At 44.6% G+C, this 22798-nt stretch overlaps 1 protein-coding gene across 3 annotated transcripts in view; it reads left to right on the plus strand.

Annotated features, from left to right (window-relative positions):
* The window catches only part of ARHGAP39 (Rho GTPase activating protein 39), a 278167-nt gene that overhangs the window by 47169 nt on the left and 208200 nt on the right, over positions 1-22798 (plus strand). For all 3 annotated transcript variants that reach the window (XM_029062655.2, XM_039911686.1, XM_029062658.2), the window contains exon 2: positions 11559-11715. In XM_029062655.2, coding sequence (XP_028918488.1) covers positions 11636-11715 — 80 coding nt within the window. In that variant the 5' untranslated portion in view covers positions 11559-11635. The remainder of the gene's footprint in view (positions 1-11558; positions 11716-22798) is intronic.

Consider the following 22798-nt stretch of genomic DNA (forward strand, 5'->3'; position numbering starts at 1 on the left):
GTGAAGCTGAAGGTCAGGCCAGAAGAAACAGCCTCCAATTACCTGGATTTTGCGAAATTAATCGGTGTCTCTTCTTGCTTTGGCTGGTGCATGGAGGCCCGTAAAAGAGATTGTTCAATACCCTGGAAAATATTACTGTCTACCATTTGGCTGCCTATTGTATTGGCCCTCATATGTTCTCTCTGTTCCTCTGTGTTTTAATTCATTCTCATCCATCACTCCTTTCCTTTTCTCTATCATGATTTCTTTTCCCCTTTAAATCATTCTGCATAATAAGTGTATAGTCCTATGGACAAAATCTTGCACTCTTTGGAAGGACAACTTAGAAATTTAACAAATAAATAGATTTAGTTCCCTGTTTAATGGGAGGAGTTTTTCAACTGGTGCACCTAGGCAGTTTGCCTGCTTCACTTATCGGGTTGGCCTTTGGTAATAAGATTTTCAAGAGCGCTTAGAACAGCGCTCTGCGCATAGTAAGCGCTCAATAGATACCACCAATTGATTGATTAGAATCAGAAAACTCACAGCAGAGGGGAAATACCAAAGATGAATGTGTGGAAAAGCTAACCAAGACATGCACTCAACCCAGAGGGAGATTTTCTTTCAGCCTTCAGAAAAATAAATCATGTACCTGAAATATTTGCAGATTTAAAATTCTGTTCGTATCACTCAAATGTAAAAGCAAACATAAGTGAAAGATTTGAAAAACATTTGGTTTGAATAAACCCAGACACATTCTGTTCTGTCAGCAGCTCTAGTGTGGTGAAATATCATAATTTATAGAGAGAAATTGATTTTTATTTTATTCTGAATTTGTTCAGAGAGTATGTAGTGCAGCAACAGTAATTACAGCTTAAATGTTGTTGGTTCAAAGGCAAGAAAGATTGAGTGTGCTAATATCCTGGAAATAAACAACGGATATAAGACATGGTCCCTTCCCCAAAGGAGCTTTCAATCTAATGGGGGGAAGAAATGGGCATAAATTTCCAAACATGCAGTATGGCTGGGTCTATGTGGGTATATATATATAAATGTTTTGAAAATGAAACAAAGCCAAAGTTTTCTCGACTAGTCGAAGTCATCATTTTAAATAATAAAGATCATTCAATTGTGTTTAATGAGTGCTTTTACTCTGTGCTTACTGAGCACTTGGAAGAGTACAATATAACGGAGTTGGTAGACACGTTCCTCTCCCACAACGAGCTTACAGGCTCTAGGATCTTTTTTACCAGCGTGTTTCCAATTTTAATAGTTTTGGAGCCCACAGTTGAAAACCAGGAAAATAGAATGAGCTCTTATATTTCGTTGGAGCAAATTAGCAAAGTACGGGTCGGTCCTTTAATGGAAATCTACTACAAATGTTATTTCTCTTTCCTTTTGCTCTGGAAATCTGTGTTGAGCATTCTTCTGGGCAATTTAGGAATGGATAACTCTTGGGAATATATTTCTGGACGAGTTGCTTCTTCGGTGGTCCAATCCCGTGCTGATACATATAAAAGTATGTTTCTTCTTTGTGGTTTTCTCGTCAGGGAATTTGCCATATTAAAATATTTTGGTAGCTACTAGCAGCCCCCCAAATTGGCAGTGCATGAATCAATATGATGATCCCATTTGTTATCGGTCTCATTAGTGTATGGTCAAGGATCCTGAGGACATTACTCCTTCCTTCCATATGCAGGAAATCACTTTTGTTCTCCCTTCCAGCGTTTTGGAGTCCCATTTAAGAAAGATGCTGGATGGAGTGCCCAGTGTTAGCATTTTAGAAATGGAGAATCGAGAATACACAATATACATTTTTATGAAGCTTTTAACCCTCTGTGAAAACATGTAATATATTGATTAAATGAGAAATAACAAAAAAAAATCCCAATTAGAGCTTGAATCCTACTGGCAGGGTTGTATCGATTCTAATAGTGTCAAATGGGTGCTTTTTATATTAGTGGGTTTTCAGTTGTATGGGCAGAATATCTGCTACAAGGTACTAGCAGAAAGCTAGTACTTGGGAAGCAGCGTGGCCTAGTGGATAGAGCCCGGGCCTGGTTGTCAGGAGGTCATGGGTTCTAATCGCGGCTCCACCACTTGTCTGCTCTGTGACCTTGGGTAAGTCACTTCCCTTCTCTGTGCCTCAGTTCTCTCATGTGTAAAATGGGGATTAAGACTGCGAGCCCTGTGTGAGACAGGGACTGTGTCCAAGTCGATTATCTTGTCTCTACCCCAGCGCTTAGAACAGTGCCTCGCACATAGTAAGCGCTAAATGACTATCATAATTATTATTAGCACGGCAGTACTTTGCAGGCCTGAATGGAAATGTATGGAGCTATGTGGGGAATTGCTTGGGAGTCAGAGGTCATGAGTTTGAATCCCAGCTCTGCCACTTGTCAGCTGTGTGACTGTGGGCAAATCACTTAACTTCTCTGTGCCTCAGTTACCTCATCTGTAAAATGGGGATTAATACTGTATTGTCACATGAGACAATCTGATTATCCTGTATCTACCCCAGCGCTTAGAACAGTGCTCTGCACATAGTAAGCGCTTAATAAATACCAACATTATTATTAGATCTTTAACAATCCTTTCGTTAAATTCGGACTGCTGAATACCTGCCAGCTTTTGAGTATCGAATTTAACCTCAGGTTGGAAAGGGAAAACACCCAAATGCCAGACTGGAGAATTTCCTCTTTGTTCTGTGCAAAGTAAATGGATTTGCATATGTGTTTTTGTGTTTCATAAACTCGAGATTCATATAGACCAAAAGCCAGGTTATTACTGAAGAATTTGCTTTTAGCCATTTCTGTGTTGTGTTCAATTCAGAATCCATATCTGCTCTCTGGCATTACTTGTTTCAATGTCATTGTCAAGGTTATTCAAAATGAAACTATGTTTCCCAAAGAGGACTAGAGGTACTCTAAATTAATGTTTTTTATTTCCCACACCGCTTCGTGCTCAGTCTAAATGGACAGCGCCGTTCAACCATATTTTTTTTCAACTGTGATAAATATGGCCAGAGATTCAAATTTATCTTGTATAATAAGAAAAATAAAAGGGCACTTCCTTATTGTCGGTATGTACTTTCAAAATAAATGGTAAAATAAAAGTTTGAATCAAAACACTAATGCTCACCAGCAAGGATATTTAAGTGCTTCCTCTGTGCAGAACACTGTACAAAGCGCTTGGGAAATTGCAATATAACAGAGTTGGTAGACATATTCATTCCTTGTGGACACAAGGAGCCTTGCAGTGAATTCAGTGGTGTCCTAGTATCTTGACTGAAGGGCTAATAAGCCTCCTAAAATGCTAATTTATCCCCAGCGTGTAACTAGACACTTGGACTATGAGGCTCAGTTACTGCTGTCACCTCACATATCTCCTCCCTGTTTCCCCACCGTTCTTTTCCCAACTCTCTTCAATGGCATCATTGTTTAGCCTCTTATTTTATATTAATCCTGTTCGACACATGAGAATACCGTCCCATTCGGTCCACTCGTAGCAGAGTGGTTCAGATCGGATTCACAGGTGGACAGTAGACGGTTCCTACAGTGTGAGTTTTGTAGCAGGGACCTCTCAAACCACAAAAAAAATGAGGGTGTGAATAATGCTGCATGGATCAGTGGAAAGAGCCCGGGCTTGGGAGTCACAGGTCAGGGGTTCGAATCCCGGCTCTGCCACTTGTCAGCTGTGTGACGGTGGGCAAGTCACCTCACTTCTCTGTGCCTCAGTTACCTCACCTGTAAAATGGGGATGAAGACTGTGAGCCTCACGTGGGACAACCTGATTACCCTGTATCTCCCCCAATATTTAGAACAGTGCTCTGCACATAGTAAGCGCTTAACAAATACTCACATTATTATTATTATTATTAATGTAGGTCCTTAACTCTTAGCATATTTTGGACACGTAATGAGGACCGATTCTCTGGAGAAGACACTAATTCTAGGCAAGTCCAGGGAAAATGTGGACGAGGGAGACCAGCAGCTAGGTGGATAGAAACCGTAACAATAAGAGAAGAACCATTAGCAAGGTTCGTTCATTCAATTGTATTTATTGAGCACTTACTGTGTGCAGAGCACTGTACTAAGCGATCGGATATTACAGTTCGGCAATGAAGAGAGATAGCCTTTACAAAGGTTACGGATTATGGCAGAAGACAGGACGTCCCGGAGAAGATATATCCAGAGTCGCTGTGACTCTTGGGTGACCTTGGGCAGGTCACTTCCCTTCTCTGTGCCTCAGGTCTCTCATCTGTAAAATGGAGATTAAGACTGTGAATGCTATGTGGGACAGGGACTGTGTCCAACTCGATTATCTTGCATCTACTCCAGGGCTTACAGCGGTGCTTGGCACATAGTGAGCACTTAACAAATATTATTATTATTGTTATTATTATGCTCTGAGTGGATTAACCTTTTAGACATGGTTGTGACTGGACCAGCTCAGGCTCCCACAAAGAAAAAATATTCTCCTTTAACGTCAGAAGACGTTAAAGGGAATGTGTCTGTCAACTCTGGTATATTGCACCCTATCAAACGCTTAGCACAATGCTCTGCAATAGTAATAATACTAATGATGGTATTTATTAAGTGCTTTCTATCGTTCCAAGCACCATTCATGCTCTGGAGTCATTACAAGTTAACCAGGTTGGACACAGTTCCTGTCCCACATGGGGCCCACCATCTAAGAGGGAGGACAGTTATTACCTTTTTGCAGATAAGGAAACCGAGGTACAGGTAAGGAAAGTGACTTGCCCAAGGTCACACAGCAGGTATTTGGCAGAGGCGGGATTAGAACCCAGGTTCTCTGACTCCCAGACTCTTTAAGAATCACATAGTAAATGCCCCGGATGGTTTAAGCTTCTCCCATTCTTTTCTGCAAGAGGGGAGATGAGGATGTGGATTGTGGGCCAGAGGGTCTGATTCAGCATTCATAGCAAGGAACGTCATTTTATTTTCAAAATAATATCAGAAACCTCACCAGATGTAAAATAAAATTCCAGAAACAATTAAAAGGTGGAATTAAGTTGGGCAACCGGAGGACTGTGCCTTCTCATATAAAAGAGATGAGGTAGAAAGGGATCCTCTTCTGCACAATTATTTGAAAGGTACATTGGCATTGGTAAGAGTTAGTGAAAGATTCTTGTGTTTTCCTCTAAACTGCCAGCTCACTGTAGGCAGGGAATGATTCTGTTACATTGTTGTGTCGTACTCTCCCAAGCCTTTAGTACAGTTCCCTGCACACAGTAAGCACTCAATAAATACAACTGATTACGGGGCTGATATTGTTCTGTGAACACATTTTATTAAATGCCTCCATAGAAAAATACAGTATCCTGTCATGCAACACAGTGGTTGGGGTGTCAAATAAAAGCACTTTTCCCTTCAGGCGAGTTGGAGGATAATGGTGTGTGGGTGAAAAGTCAGAAGAGAATGAAGTGGGTTGGGGAGGAAACTGAGTTGTTTTGTGAAGGTGGAGAGTGAAGGTGGGAGAGAGAAATGGATTAGAAAGCACTTCCGCCTCCAAATCTGTTGATGGATTCAAGCAGAATCTGTCCTTTTCAGGGCAAGAGATTTAAAAATACAAATGGGCAGAATGAATCGAGCCACCCCGTTTGCATTAAAAAAATGAAAGGCTGTGGTTCCACCGCCAGATTGCTGCTCTTGGGATTGATAGAATTTCCTCAAAGGCTTGACTCACCTGATAATCCGGGTAGGAACTCCTCCCGGCACCTGGCCATGGGTGGAAACGGTCATCTATTTATTATCATCTCATTCTGCCCAAAGAGCTCTTTAAACTCAGAAGATCGGGAAGGATAGAGCACGCCAGCCGAAGTGAATGAAGGCTGCCAAATAACCCAAACTATTACTGGGTTTTTTTCCTTTGTATTTTTGGAAAAAGAGAAAGTTTGTGTGTGTTTATTTGTGTGCACACGCATGCGTCGAGCCCCAGTACAGAACCACTGCCAGAAAAGGAAGGGAGCCAGCACTTTGACTTTCTCTTTTATGTGGAGTTCATTTCCTGTCCTGAGCCAACAAAGCTAGTTTCCCGGGCCTTACAGAGCTCATCTGTTTAGACAGGCTCTTCCCTTGTTGATAGAGACACAGAGCATGGCAGAGGAGAGGTTTTTAATTGTGAAAAAGCATTTAGTTTCTCTGGTTTTCTACTGTAGGTGTGTCTGCCTTGAGGTTGGGGGTACTTGAGATAAGTGGTATGTGAGTGAAACATTCTGTGTGGAAATATTGGATAAAATGCTTCTGGTTTCCGTACTGGGATAAAATCTCCTTTTGTGGTTTACCAAAGAAATTAGAAGGTAACATTCATTAAAATCAGAGCATTGGTTCAGCACACCACTAAACCCGGCGTTAAGATGATGATGATGGAAAATTCTAAGCACTGAATCCAAATGTTTCCTCAGCCCTTCCTTCCTGGACCAGCATTGTGGTACCAGAGTTTTTGATTATTATTACTGTGGTATTTAAGCGCTCCCTATGTGCCGAGCACTGTTCTAAGCGCTGGGATAATCAGGTTGACCCATGTGGGGCTCACAGTCTTGATCCCCATTTTACTGACGAAGTAACTGAGGCATGGAGAAGCTAAGTGCTTTGCCCAAGGTGACACAGGAGATGAGTGGCGGAGCCGGGATTAGAACCCGCGTCCTCTGACTCCCGAGTCTGGGCTCTTTCCGTTAAGCCAGGCTGCTTTGGGCTGTAGTTTACAATTCCGTGCATACCCCTGGTCTCCGCCTTTGACGCCTCACACTCTTCTGTTTGTCCCTTTGCAGGTGTTTGAAGGTCCTTATTGATTTAGAATCATACCACTGTTTAGACCAGGGGTGTGTCCAAAATTCTTCTTTTATTTGGGAAGCAGAAGGTCCGGGTGGATGATTATGAGTTGAGGGCTGGCCCCTTCACTGAACAGAACTGGACCACTGCTATTTTCTTTTCCATCCCCACGAGGTCAGGTGCATTGTTTCCGTGTTCTGGCGTGTCTCCCCTCCCGTGTGGAAAACTTCCACGACAGCCAGCCTGTTGAATTTGGGAGCCACCTGAGCAGGCCCATTCGGGTCATAAGAGAAGTTGGGTTTATTTCCGATGCTCTTTGTTCAATAGTATTTTCAATAGTGCTAATTGAGCGCTTACTATGTGCAGAGCACTGTACTAAGCACTTGGAATGGACAATTTGGCAACAGATAGAGACAATCCCTGCCCATTGACGGGCTCAAGGTCTAATCGGGGGAGACAGACGGACAAAAACAATAGCAGTAAATAGAATCCTGGGGCCTGTGTGCCTGCCAGTGATGATAGAGGATTTTTACCCTAGTGCTTGGTTCTAGGTTATTTGTCAGTCCCAGAACCGCCAGAGAGATTTGGAAGTCAGAGACTGAGGACCGTTCAACTGCAAACCCACCACCTAACTGATGCCTCTTTGGAGAGGGTTGGTGGCCAGAAAAATCATCATCCTCATAATATTTATGGTACTTTTTAAGCGCTTACTGGGTGCCAAGCACTGAGTAATCAGGTGGGACACAGTCCCTGTCCCATATGGGGCGTACGCTCTTAATCCCCATTTTACGGTTGAGGAAACTGAAGCCCAGAGAAGTCAAGTGACTCTCCCAAGGTCACACAGCAGACATGTGGCAGAGTCGAGACTAGAACCCAGCACCTTCTGACTCCCCGGCCTGCGCTCTATCCACTAAGCCTACTAGGCACCTGTCACAAAGTCCGATTCCGCCGAATGCCCTGATAGCACTTGGTCGTGAAGGGACCGGAGAGATGCAGGATGGACATTTTTCTTTGCAGGGGTCTGCCGTTATCTCTTTTTTTTTAAATGTCATTTGTTAAGAACATGCTATGTGCCGGACCCTGTACTGAGCGCTGGAGTAGATATGGGCTAATCAGGTTGGCCTGGGCCTGGGCCGAACTCAAGCCCTTTAATATAGTCATAATAAAAGTCACTGTTATCAGCAAACATTTAAACTAGATTGATAGCATAACTGATTGGCCTCGAAGATCATGTTACTGTAATTTTAGTTGATGGACAGTGCCTACCACCTTACTGAATAATTGAGAGCCATTTCATAGGATACAATAGCTTCCGTAGCCAGCTGTCAATAGGTTTAGCGTTTGAGTAGTCAATTCTAGATGCCAAGATGCCACCGAAAACATTAATGGTATATTGGCGACCATCTGGTCAGAATGCTATTTTGCAGTTTCCACCCAAGTGAGTTTTCCCATGGGCCATGGAGAGATTCAGAATGACCAAGATGCAGTTTTCGGTGAATAAAATTAAGGAGACTAGCTGTTTAACGGGAAGCAGCGTGGCTCCGTGGAAAGAGCACGGGCTTGGGAGTCAGAGGTCATGGGTTCGAATCCCAGCTCTGCCACTTGGCAGCTGTGTGTGGGCAAGTCACTTCACTTCTCTGTGCCTCAGTTCCGTCATCTGGAAAATGGGGATGAAGACTTCGAGCCTCACATGGGACAATCTGATTATCCCATATCTACCCCAGCGCTTAGAACAGTGCTCTGCACATAGTAAGCACTTAACAAATACCAACATTATTATTATTATTAGTCATCATTCACTCTCCTCATACATAGACCTTGATATGTGAGGCCGTGCAGAACATCGGTTCACTTAGGGCTGAGGCAGTGGTGTTGCGGATTATAGTCTATATCCTACAAATCATATTTTCATAATACATTAAGGTAGTTAAAATACGCTAAGCTTGCAGACGAAGACTCACCCCTGCCTCTACCCCCTTGGGCTCCGGGCTAGCCCCATCATTCCTGCGGGATTTTATTTTCTTGGAGAACTTCATTCTGTAAAAGCTTCATCCATGATTCCCCTTGCTTCCCTGCCAGCAGACAGGGCAGCTTCTCCCCCCGTCCATGTCTTGGAAATTAGAAAAGAGAAAGTATCAATCGCGATTCCTGGTTTTCGGGTCATCCGAGGATACCTTGGGGTCGGGGGAGGCGGAGGGGGTCTCCATCAAGGAAGATATTTGGCCCCCTCATTTATGTGACTTGAGAAGACTGTTTCCCAAACTCGATCATTGTAGATGGTGACTCTAGTGGGCTAGGAAAAAGAGGGTAAATAATTTATTAATGAAATTCACAGCATACCCTCCATCAGCAGGTGGTTGGAAAGAAAAGAAATAAGAAGACCTAGAGATGATATAGACATAGGCAGGAAATAATACCCATCTTGGAAAAACAAAAAGTAATTTATCTCTGTAAATAATGATCTAAACTATGAATTAGTGACAAAAGAGAGTCAAAGAAGCTGTGTTGTTGTGAAAAGCTTGGAGTAGAGATGAAGAATGATTACCTGTGTATTTGAATGTGGAAGCAAAACAGTGCATTTCACAGTGTCAATGTTATTTCAGCTACTTGCAGTAAAGGCACTGTTTTATTGGGCTTTTGTAAAAACAAACAAACAAACAAAAACTAAAGAGTTTTCCAGGCTAGGCCTTTATTTGGTGATGTTGCGGTCTGGAGGAGCATGCGATGGAATGTTTGTAGTTAAAAATGAAAACAAAAAACATCTCTGTGCTAACTGAATTGAAAAGAAGTGTTTTGGGGCCTGAGCTTATTTTTGGAATACAGGATCGATCCACTGGAAAGCAAAATTTAGTGGCAAAGAGCATTTGAGAGACTCAAGAGTTCCTGTGGCAACCTCTTGGTGTTCTTCCTAGCCTTCAGACTATCGACTGCTTTTCGTTCTCCAGTCTTCCCACATACATGCAGTCAAATGGATCCCATGGTTTCTGCGGAACAGGGTTCACACGACTTCCATACTCTAGGTCTTGGGAAAGAAAACATACCATCACTTTTGAAAACTGAAAGTGGAGTTTCCAATATATAAGCACAAAATTCTTAACAGCCTCTAAAGAATTCTATATATATTTACATGTGAACATCATCTTTGTCCTTTGAGGGTTTTTTTTTGTGGTAAAGTGCTTACTTTGTGCCGGGCACTGGACTAAGCACTGGGGTAGATACAAGCAAATCAGGTTGGATGCAGTTCATGTCCCACATGGGGCTCCCAGTCTTAATTCCCATTTTGCAGATGAGATAACAGGCACAGCGAAATCAAGTGATTTGCTCAAGGCCACACAGCAGATAAGCGGCAGAGCCGGGACTAGAACTCAGGTCGTCTGACTCCCAGGACTTGGGTTCTGAGGTCAAAGATGACACTTTTGGAATGGTTGGAAAAAATGTTTGACCCCCTCTGGCCTACTTGTGGAGATTATCCTTTCGGTTTTGCAGCCTATCTGCAGAGACCGTGCTGCTTACACTTGCCACTTGCACTCATGTTCTCCTTGCCTCATCCGCTTCAAATCAGCCTCACCCTCATCCCTTTACTTACCACTCAGCCCTCGCTTCTGCCATAACACATATCTTCACTAAGCATTTTGACTGGGGAGTTCGGCGAGGACTTGTTTGGTCACAGGATGCTTGGTGCCGGAAGGAAAGGCTTGTGCCATTTTGCGTGTGGAGGGCATCACTGAAAGATCCCACGCGTGACCGGCAACCCTCTCCACATTGCTTTGCATGTAAAGATCGTCTTCTGTCCCACGCTGGATCGAGGGCGTTTGAAACTTTTGTTATATGTAGTGCCCATCCCTGTTTTTTTTAACAGAGTTCCCAAAGCATCAGATCATGGAGAGAAATGCTTCCCCGGACTGCTGTGTGCCATCTGGTCTGGGTGATTGCTAAGGTTGTGCCCAGCGGTTCGCTGTTATCCCAGCACTGTCTGAGAGAGGGCTTTGCAGTATTTTAATATCATAGGCCCTGCCCTCCCTACTTCCATGTGCCCAGTTTCAGGCTGACAAAAGGCAAGAATTATTTTCCTTTCATTTTTTTTTTTTTTTGGAGAGCATTGGTTAAGTACTTATGATATGACAGGCCCCGTACTAAACTCTGGGGGTAGATCCAAGTTAATCGGGTTGGACCCGGACCATGTCCCGCTGGGGCTCACAGTCTTAATCCCCATTTCACAGATGAGGTAAGTGAGGCACAGAGAAGTTAAGTGACTCACCTGAGATCACACAGCGGACGAGTGGCAGAGCCGGGGTTAAAACACAGGTTCTTCAAGTTCCTGGGTCAGTGCTTCATCCATTAGGCCACGCTGCTTCCTTCTTGAGTTCCATTTGCTGCAAATATTATTCCCGTAAGAGAAAGAAAAATTTAGGTTACGTTGAAAGAGTGGATTCTTTCTCTACAAGTGCTTCTCTAGACCTTAAATGCTACCCAGTGCTTAGAACAGTGCTTGGCACATAGTAAGCGCTTTACAAATACTATTATTAGTATTATTACAGTGTCAGAATTTCTCCAACTAGGGTCGGGAAACAACTCTCTAGACTAGGAATTCCACAGCCACAGACCTTGAACCAGAAAAGTCCTCCCTGCCTTTCCAGTCAGGTTTACCTGGGTGATAATTAGCCTCTGTAGGCTGGCTGAGCAGAAAGTGTACCGCTAATTATTCTTGATTATTTTTATAGCTTGTTGACTAAATGTTCAGATGCCTGCGTGTTTACCTAATGATTTTTTTTCCCCCTCTCTCAGCCCATCACCCGCCCATCTGATGGAGTCCTGATGATGAGTCTGTAACATCCCATTCGCTTTGGTGGCAACAGACTGCGATGTCCCAAACACAGGATTACGATTGCAGGAGTCATAATGCTGAAGGGCAGGATCCCAGGAGTACCGGATCAAGTACCAGGTAAACGGAAGGGGGAATCCAAACCGAAAACTCGAGTTGAGCCGAAGGAATGATGGGAAGAGGAGGTCAAAATGCATTATCATCTTTTCATTTCTTCCCGAATAAATATCTCTGTCGTTGAAAAATTCCCTGCGAAATGTAGCAAACGTCCAGGGCTCGGTTTTGCTGAAGATCCTTTAAAAAAAAGAGTCTCTTTGAGTTGATTGCCATGTGGCTATCGGGGGCCTCCCCAGTGCGCCGGAAAGGGCAGTATTTTAATTTCCTATTGCTGTAGAATGCATTTCGTATTCAGAGTGTGGTGAAAGGGTCTTGTTGGACTTGGGTTATTTGTGTCTTCATATTCAATCCGCTTCCGGGTCATGGTTGCAGATGAGAATAGTTGGCCAGCTTTTTTATTCAGTTAGAAGTTAACCAAACCCAGTTTATCTTCTAACTGCCGCTGGTGGAAAAATGAGTATTTTCATAGTTTAGGAAATTTCCCAGATGATTGTTCTAATTCAGCCAATGGGGTTGTCCTGGGGCCCTTATCTGGCTTGTCCCAGGTACCAGCTGTTTAGGGCTTCCAGCGGGTTTTAGTGGGAAGGGTCAGGGCTAAGTCAAAAATCCGTGGGGAGTTGGAGCCATTTAATTACAATTTCTCCCTGGAGGTTACAGAAGGGTGGCTGGGCTTCAGAGCTATAAAAGGAGGTTTCTACAGACCTGTGATCCTTGCCTCCGGTGAGTAGTCAGCGCACGCTTCCGACTCATCGCTACGTCGCGGGCCCGTTGCTGTGAATTTAGGGTGTCTATAGTTGCTATCCTCTCAGAGCTTTAATTTCGAGGCAGCACGTAAAGCTTGCAGAGGGTGACTCCGAGTTGTTTCCATAGGCTTTCACCGTAGTTGGGTGGTTGTTGTTTTTTAATGTAGGGTGTGGGCAGAGTTGATCGTTTGAAATAACGCTTGAGGGAAGTGAGCAGTTTCACCCGCAGCCTTTTCAATGCAGCGGAAATCCAAAGCAAGAGAGGTTTCTGAATAAGCAGTCGGTGGAAGTTGGAGAGTAGGGAACTGTGGGTCTTTTCAGGGAAGAAGGAGAAGAGAAGCAGCGTGGCCCAGTGGATAGAGCCTGGGCCTGAGGGTCAGAAGGACTTGGGTTCTAATTCTGGCTCTGCCACTTGCCAGCCGTGTGCCCTGGGACAAGTCACTTAACTTCTCTGTGCTTCAGTTATCACATCTGTAAATTGGGGAATAATGCTGCTAGTCTCATGTGGGACGTGGACTCTGTCCAACTTGATCATCTTGTCTCTCCCCTAGCGCTTAGAACAATGCTTGCCACATAGACAGTAATCAACGGAGGGAGACGGGAGTGAGCGAGTTGAGTAGAGAGGGTGGAGTTGAGAGCAGTAATCTGATCATCGAGAGCGGGAAGAGAGGATGGGGAGGCAAGGTCGAGTGTGATGCTTTGGGAGAGACGGAAGGGGTCAAGAGAGCGGAGGTCTCTGCGGGGGGAGGGAGTGTGAGAGAGGAGGCAGGTGAGAAGGTTAAGGTCAGAGAGAGGGATTTCAGAGTTGGTGAGGGTGTTCAGAGCACTGTACTAAGCGCTTGGGAGAGTACAATATAGTTGACAGACGCAATCTCTGCCTTCGGGAAGGTTACAGTCTAGTGGGGGAAGGAAAGTTAAAATGAATTACAGATAGGGGAGGCATATAAGAGATCGAATGCAATCTTGTCCAATGCAAACTGGGATAATGAGTATGTTCTGTATTTTAATTTATTTAAAGATAGCGATCTTGCAAAGTGTAGTTGGTATCATAATTGATGGAATCTATTTCCAGCAAAAACAAGTACTGCATCAACAATATGCTACAGCCCCCCCATGACTCTTAGAAAAAAGAGACTTAGAGAAATCTTCCTCATCACCATGGCATTCAAATAAAATTAATAATAATAATAATAGTATTCCTTAAGCACTTACTATGTGTCAAGCACTATGTCTAAGCACTGGGGTAGATTCAAGTTAATCGGGTTGGGCCCAGTCCCTGTCCCGGGTGGGGCTCGCAATCCTGATCCCCATTTTACAGACGAGGGAACGGAGACCCGGAGAAATTAACTGACTAGTTCTGCCTCTTGTCAGCTATGTGACCTTGGACAAGTCTCTTAACTTCTCTGTGCCTCAGTTACCTCATCTGCAAAATGGGGATGAAGACTGTGAGCCTCACGTGGGACAACCTGATTACCCTGCATCTACCCCGGCGCTTAGAACAGTTTAACAAATAATAATGTTGGTATTTGTTAAGCGCTTACTATGTGCCGAGCACTGTTCTAAGCACTGGGGTAGACATAGGGGAATCAGGTTGTCCCACGTGGGGCTCACAGTCTTAATCCCCATTTTACAGATGAGGGAACTGAGGCACAGAGAAGTTAAGTGACTTGCCCACAGTCACACAGCCGACAAGTGGCAGAGCTGGGATTCGAACTCATGAGCCCTGACTCCAAAGCCCGTGCTCTTTCCACTGCGCCACGCTGCAACATTATTATTATTGCCTACTGTCACACAGCCGACAAGCGGCAGAGCCGGGATTAGAATCCAGGTCCCTACTCCCAGGCCTTTGCTCTATCCAATAGGCCACGATTAAGGAACCAGTGACGGGGTGAGAACTACTACGAAAAAGGGTGGAGACAGGCTACCTGGATTGGAGCAGGAGAGACCAACATAAGCAATCTCCCAACTCGACACTAGTTTTTGGTATAGATGTAAGATGCTCTCTGTGTGTTTGTATGTATGTGTGTTTTAGAGAGAGGGAAATACCTGTGTACAAACTTTAATTTTGGGGTACGGGTGCAAGAACTTTCAGGCTAGCACCATATTTGTTTTGTAAACTCAAATTAGCCAAGCAGATCCTGATTTGCTAGCACCCTCGGCAAATCCATGTTTGCTTCGCACATAGTAAGCGCTTAACAAATGCCATCATCATTATTATTATTCCATCTTGCTCTAGTAGTGGTGTTTGTGATAGAGATTGGAGCTTTGCTGGTTAAAGGCTCAGGAAGTTGTTCCAGTTATTCTATTTTCTTGAACGTTGGCCAAGTTTCTGTACTACGTCCCAGCTAATTGTGTACAGGTGTGCTTTAGGAGGCTCTGAGTGGCTTTTGTTAAGTAGTCTTTTTTTTTTTTATGGTATTTGTCAAGCACTGTAGTAAGCTTTGGGACCTAGTCCCTGTCCCACCTGGGGCTCACAATCTTAATCCCCGTTTTCTTAGAGAGGCACAGTGAAGTGACTTGCCCAAGTCCAGACAAGTGGAAGATTGAGGATTAGAACCCAAGTCCTGTGACCCCTGGGTCCTATCTCTTTCCAGTAGGCCCCTGGAAATTCTTGCCAATTATTTCCTCTTCGGGCAGGGATTGTCTCTATCTGTTGCCGAATTGTCCATTCCAAGCGCTTAGTACAGTGCTCTGCACATTGTAAGCGTTCAATAGATACTATTGAATGAATGATATTTGGTCTTACAAATGCTGTCTTTCAGGTGAAATGCTAAATTAGGAATCTGTTCATCTCTGATGCCTTTGGGGCCTTGCTTTTCAGGCTCGGGGCTATTGCTTCTTTCCTCCTCAGGCAAACACTGGCTAGTGAGGTTATGTGTGGGGGACTGATGGCAAGATCACAGAAGTTGCAGATGGCCAAGACTGAGATGGTCTGTCTGGTTAGTGCAAAACTGTCTCCTTCCATTTTGAATAATCATGATGGGGTTCTCACCCCCATCCTTTAGGTTTTTTCTTCTGGGTACTTTGATTTTCTGCTGAGCTACAGTCTGTCTTTTAAGTGTTATCAGAGTTTGGGCTTGGGTTTATTTAAGAGGCGTCTCAGCATGCAGTCACAAAGATGAAAACCGTGACTCCACTCATCGTTGCGTGGTAAATCTGGTCTGGGGCTGGGGCAGGTTGGCACCACCCAAACCCAAATGGTCTGGGTGGTTTTGGTCATCTTGGGCTCCCAGCAACTCCCTCCCGCCCTTCCGTTTTAGAGATTTCAGGTGAGCAGAAGTGTGGCACACGGGCCAAGCCCCATCCTGTGAGCAGGGATTGTTTCTATCAGTTCCGTAGAATTTCACTCTCCCAAGTGCCCAGTACAGTGCTCTCCCCGTAAATATCTAACAAATACCACTGATTGATTGCCAAGCTCTGAAGTTGGCAACAACCACAATGTTTTTCAGCAACTCTTTATTATTCTTTGATTCTTATTTTGATTCTTATTGATTCTCATCTCCCTATGATTCTTTATTTTGCTTTAGAAGACTTTAGCTTGCTTTTCATCAGTTTTTTCCTCCAGTCTGGAAACTTCTTGTGGGCAGGGGGCATGTCTACCAACTCTCGTATCGTGGCCTCCAAGCACGTTGTACAGTGTTCTGCACACAGAAAGTGCTCAGTAGGTACAACTGATCAATCAAGAGCTGAATCTGCCTCAGTAGCCCACCCGGTTTCCTCCTGACTTATATTCTGATCCTTAGTTTCTTGTTTACGTGCTTGGCTTCCTTACTGTAAGAGAATTGTGTTAGAAGATATAATTCCCCACCAATTATCGTGATTGAATTACCACTGTTCTCGGCATCTAGCGGGATTAACAGGTACTTCGTACTTCCCCCTCTTTCTTCTTGCTTTGTATGTTAGAGCTCAGAAGAGTGAGTTTTTATTGTTTTTTGAATCATGAAAATTTCTTCACTGCCCATAGCGTTCTCCTAAGTGCTAAGCAGAATTTAGGCAAAGACAAACTCGTCCGCTGCCCTGTGAGTTCCAGCTAACCTAGTAGAATCTTGATTCCCCAGACAGCTTGGGGCTGAGCCCGATACAGAGGATAAACCCTATGGATAATCCTCTCAGGCAGTGGGGCCCACACCCTCTCTGGCTTCCCAGGATTTTAAAAAAAGGGCATTGTCAGCTCCTTTCTCTGCTCTCAAAAAAGGGAATTCGGTACTTGCAAAATGTCGTGTGGATTTCAGTCGCGGGTTCCCCAAGCCACTTCTCCAGAGGTGTTATGTAAAGCTCAGGAGGTTTTCATTAAATCGCGGGAAACACAGCGTTCCCCAAGAGGAGAGCAAAGGTTTGGGGTGGGTTTGGATGGCAACCTGTTTTAGTCCTTCCTTCTGCTTCTCTGTTTCTGTCCCGAACCCCTGGCACTGGAGGAGTTGGTGGGATTCTTGGCCATGTCCCATTTCCTGTTATCACCATTCTCTGTCCATCCTCATCTGATAGTGTCTCATTCTTCTCAACTCCTTTCCTGGCACCCTCTTTCCTCCCTCTGCCTAGCCCCAACCTTAGACTGCTGCACAAAGCTTAGTGTGGATTTGCATGCATATGGAAATTCCGCCTTTTTTTTTTCCTGCTGGGGGGAAATATCTTGAAACATGTATTGTGCTTTATCTCGATTGCTCCCAAACTGTCCTCATAACATCCTTGTGAGAAGGAGGGGTAAGCTAATATGATTTTCCCCACTTCACATAGGTTATAATTGGTGCATTAATTCCTGAACCAACGAGAAGCAACGTGGCTTAGTGGAAAGAGCCCAGGCTTGGGGGTCAGAGGACGTGGGTTCTAATCCCAGCTCTGCCACTTGTCAGCTGTGTGACCTTGGGGAAGTCACTTCACTTCCTCTATGCCTGTTATCTTAACTGTAAAATGGGGATTAAGACTGTGAGGCCCATGTAGGACATGGACTACGTCCAACCGGATTGGCTTTGTCTCTACCGCAAGGCCTGGCACATGGTAAGCACTGAGCAAATATCATTTAGGAGAAAAAAAAAAGGATCGTCAACCAAGGCATCTCAACAAAGAGTATCCACCAGAAGCACGAGGCCTACCCTACCGAAATGGATCGGTTTACACACAGATGAAAAGGAAAAATTGGTTCTCGCTCTGTGTATCAGTCTATCCTTGGTATTTATTGGGCACTTACCATGTGTAGAACTCTCTGCTGAGAGCTGGGAAGAGTATAGTCTACCAACAGCTATATTCGGATAGCCATATATCCATATCCACTTTTTGTTCTTTCAGGCTTTTGTTTTTCCAGTTAGGAGAAAGGACAGGTGATCCCCCTCAAAAAGTGTTCTGAGAACATATGGCAAGGTTTCACAGAGCCGGCAAGGGTTGTTTCTACAGTTTGGTTCAAACTTTCCGTTCCACTTGTGTTTGAAGAGTGTCTAACTTCTCATATCTTATCGCCTTTCTCCATGGAGATGAAAAGATTTCCACAGAGAGTTGAGCCGGAGCGATAAAAATACATTTTAAAGGCAGTGCGGCTGAGCAGGTGGGAGCGGCTGCATTTTATGGCAAGTTGTGCCCGTCCCGCTGCCTTCCTTATGGCCAGGTGCTTTAGCTTGTATATTTATCAGTTAGAGTTTCTCAACCTCTTTCCCCTGATGGCCTTATGCCACCACTTGAGTGCTGCTAGGAGTCGAGTGAGAAAGCTTTCTTTGTTGCCTTTCTTTTCCAATCCAGAGCTTTTCGAGAATCCTAGAGCCTAAAGAGACCTAGAGGGGTTATCTAAGCCATCCCCCTGCCCTCGTGCTGGTTCGGGGCTTATGCCATTCCAACAAGATCGATCGTTAGCTAACTTTTCCTTAAATTCCCCGGGATTTTGCAACTGTACTGAGGTTCCAGTGTCACAAGTTCTATTGTAAGGAAGTTGTCCCTAGTGCTTAACTTATACCTCCCTTCTGTAGTTCAGCCCGTTCCTTCATGCCCTTCTTTTATTGAAAAGAGTTTAGCCACCACTTCGTGACTTGGAGCACATTTACCTAATACCGCCCCAGACACTGGAAATTCCTCTATTTCATGTTGGGCAGTTTCAGTTTTATTTCCTTCCCTTTGGGCACACTTCTGCTCCAAGCAAAATAATGAAATGCTCAGTGGCCTTGTGGTTTGGCTGAGAAGACCGGGGTCATCTAGACGATTGTAACTGGTCAAGATCGCCTCTGGATAATAATAAGTATGGTGTTTGTTAAGCACTTACTATGTGCCAGGCACTCTTCTGAGCACTGGGGTAGATACAAGGTAGTCAGGTTGTCCCCACGTGGGGCTCACAGACTTAATCTCCATTTTACAGATGAGGTAACCGAGACCCAGAGAAGTAAAGTGACTTGCCCAAGGTCACAGAGCAGACAAGTGGCGGAGCCGGAATTAGAACTCATGACCTTCTGACTCCCAGGCCCGTGCTCTGTCCACTGCGCCATGCTGCTTCTCAAACTCCCTGCAGGATCTGCCGAGCACGGTGTCCTTACTTCAATATTTGGGCTTCCGGCTAAATCTCTAAAAGTCCAGGTCGATCCCGCTCTAGGTTTGGACTTTGTCAGACCCTCTCGGTCCACCTGCTCCCATGCTTCCACCTGCACAGTGACAGCACCAGAAAACAGGATCTTCTGACATGTGAGTGAGGCATCCAAGCACGATCCAAGTCCAGAGGAGAAAGATCCCTTCCCCTCCTGAGCCTTCGTGACCACAACTAATGTCCTACCGTGGGCATACCTGAGCACGCGACCCTTAAACTTGCCCAAAGGCCAACCTGAGCCCTGCCCTCTAAAAGCTGGTACTCAGATCAACGAGATGACAGGGTTATATAGAAGAAAAGTGGAAGACAAGGTCCTGTCCTCAAGGATCTTATCCTTTAATCGGGAAATCAGGCAGACATAAATTGTTTACAGAGAGACTAGGGGAAAAACTCAGCTACAGCTGGTACCAGAGTATGGAAAACAAATACCTCATTACTTTGCATAATTGCCTCACCAGCACAATTGCTTCTTTTGTGTTTAAAATATGCCCATTAAGGGGTAAGAAGAGAAGGAAGAGGGAGTTACCATGATTCACTGAGGACCTAGTATATGCAGTATTTGAGAGAGGGCAACAGAAGGGCGTCTGCAGGTTCAAATGCCTCTTATCATTTGCTTTCTTTGGCCACTCATTTTTTTCTTTCCCTTCTTTCTTTCTACCGCTCCCCTTGTGCCGATACCTAATGGCCACCAGTTTTCTGGGTGCAAAAACTATACAAACAGATGGGGCAGTTATGAAAGTAAATATGGTAAGTGCCTCAATAAATGGGGTATGTAAATGGATATAGGCTCATGCTAAATGTGGCTTTTGGGTCGACTCGATTGGGAGTGGTGGAAATTAGTTGGGGAAGGTCTGTACACCTTCGTGGGGCTCAACCTACAGCAATAAACCATTATTCCCTCACTGACCTAATCCGAGCCAACCTCAGTGTCTCCAGATATTTACCCAGCTGTAAAATGAGAATAAAAATACGTGACATTATAGCTCCAGTTTTTTATTCTCACTCACTTATTCCCTGAACTCTTTCATGTGCATGTCTGTTCTAGGTAATCCAGTTGTACCATGCTCTGGTGGACTGTATATGGGGGCCACTGATGAAATCTCTACAGGATAAATATTTTTCAAATGAGGGCTTAGAAGCCACAGAGGATTACTGAAAGTAATCCTCTTGGGAACTGAACGGGATCGCCGCTGCTACGTAAATTGCCCTGAAGGGCGTTTGGAGCAGAGGCGGAAGAATGTACAACTTAATTTCTGACAGCGTCTGCGGTGACCGGAGCAGAGAAGAGGGTTTATCATAGATGCGGCAGAAATAAAAAAAAAAAAAATTAAAGTCTCAAATCTGGGAGAAATCATTTGCGTGGCAGAGTGATTCATTATCAGGTGCATATCAGGCTGATGTTTATTATACTATTTAAAAATTGAAAGCACAAAATGACCTCTACGTAGTAAAGTCATGGTGTGTTCCTGCTTGTTGTCTCTGACAGGGGTTGGCTTTACTCTGACAATGTCAGGAGAAGGTTATGGGAATTATAGTACTCTGCGAAGATTAGGATTATGTAACACTGCCAGAGGAAGTCATCGGGTATTTGTGAGAATGTGAAAGGTTCTTTAGGGCTGTCAGCAGAATTAATAGGCCACGAGTTTCCCTGGGAAGGATTGTGGCTTGTTACATCACAGCCCTCCCAGAGGTGGCCTCTGAAGATGACACTTCTGCCTGGGATTATTGTCCGTGGGTGAAGATGCGGTTGAAAAGACAGATGTGTGAGGGAAAGACCCTCTCCTCCCGTGACTTGGGAAAAAAATCCTCTTTTCCTGAACTTCCATTTTTGAGGGCTCTGCTACTTTCAGTTTAGCCACGATATACGGACGTTATTTTAAATATGAGACGGAGCACCACCGTATCCAGTTGACCAGGATGTTTCTTTTAGAGAGCGCAAATAGTATAGAATTGTGGAACTGTGATCTCATAGGTCTGCACAGCCTCAAAATAGAAGATGGAGGATTATCTGGATGATTTGTTCTGGGCTTACAGCCCCTAAAATGTAGGCCTTATACGTGGATCAGTTGGAGCAAAAATTAGTCTCTCCTTGGGGACTTTTCCTTACGGGTTTGCAATTCTGCAGGAAAAAGTCTTGAAAGGAAGCTACAAATTTAACAAGCATACACAGTCTCTGTCCCTGTAGACTGTAAGCTCATGGGCGGGAATGAGTCGGCCAACTCTGGGGTGTTATACTCTCCCAAACGTTTAGTACAGTGCTCTGCCTATAGTAAACACTCATTGATACTGTTCAGCGATTGATTTTTTTTTTCCCACCATTTTTACTCCACTTTCACTGTCACCCAGAGATGGTTGAGTGTGACAAGTATCTGTCACAGCTCTCCAAGATCCTGTCAGCAATCAATCAGTGGTATTTATTGGACGCTTACAGTGGGCAGAGCACCATTTGGGAGAGTACACTTGACGTGTGAACGTGAATCATGCGTCTGTGAACTCCAGACACAAGGCACAGCCGGCAGACTCTTCAACCACGGCAGCGGTGACTGTCGCAGACCGTGACAGGCCCACAGCAACATCAGCCGGGGAGCTACCCTGAAAATGTTCATTCGGTCATATTTATTGAGCGCTTACTGTGTGCAGAGCACTGTTGGGTGAAACCCGAGTGAATCGAAAGCTGGCCAGGCCTTTCATCAAGGAGAAACCCTCCCCTTGCTGCAGACCAAAAGTATGCAAACTCTGTACACACACCCCCGCCTTCAGTGAAGAGATTTCATTTCAGAATTTCAAGCCACAGTTCGTGTTTTTAATAGTATTTGCGAAGCACTCACTCTGTGCCGAGCATTGTTCTAAGCAGTGGGGTAGAGACACGTAATCGGGTTGGACACAATCCCTGGCCCTCGTGGGGCTCACAGTCTTGATCCCCATTTTACAGATGAGGGAACTGAAGCACAGAGAAGGGAAGCGACGTGCCCAAGATCACCCCGCAAACAAATGTACAGTGCTGTGCACACAGTAAGCGCTCAATACACACGATCAAGTGAAGTGGTGAAGGCAGGATTAGAACCCGTGTCCTTCTGACTCCAGGCCCGTGCTCTATCCACTAGGCCATGCGGCTTAGTTTTACAAAACTACTTTGTGCTTACTTGGTATACGTGTTTTTCCTCCCTTATTTCTATCTGCAGTAATAATTGTGAAATTGAAATGCTTTTCCTGTTTCAAACATTGTCCTACATGCTGGGGTAGATTAAAGATAGTCGGGTCAGGTACAGTCTAAGAAGGGAGAGAGAACAAGTATTTAATAGCGGTTTCGCAGATGAGGAAAGTGAGGCACAGACGCGTTACACGACTTGCCCGAGATCACACAGAAGGCAGTCGGGATTAAAACCCAGGTCCCCCGACTCCTCAGACCCGAGCTGTTTCCACTAGGCCAAGCTACTTCCTTGAGGCACCTCTTCTAATTCACAGTGAAAAATGGAGAATTTCTGTATGAGAGTGGGAGTAGTTTTCTCTTTAATAATTCACTCAGATGCTGTAGCCTCATTATGCACCCATTGAAAAAAAGGAAAAAAAAAGAAGGGAGAGGATATTTACGTTCACCAGTATCGGGTCTTGGAAGGGCTTCAGTTGCAGCTATTGCTTTGAGCCGGGATAAGAAATTTACGGTCCTGTTTGGTTCACGACCGTGGAGTAATTCATTTCACAAACGGCAATAATAATGGACGGACAGGGCATTTTCTCGCAGTTTGTAACCAGCCGGAGAAAATGAGAGCTCAAGGCAGCTGTCGTC

Source organism: Ornithorhynchus anatinus, chromosome 4 (genome assembly GCF_004115215.2).
Source record: "Ornithorhynchus anatinus isolate Pmale09 chromosome 4, mOrnAna1.pri.v4, whole genome shotgun sequence".
NCBI classification, from domain to species: Eukaryota; Metazoa; Chordata; class Mammalia; order Monotremata; family Ornithorhynchidae; genus Ornithorhynchus; species Ornithorhynchus anatinus.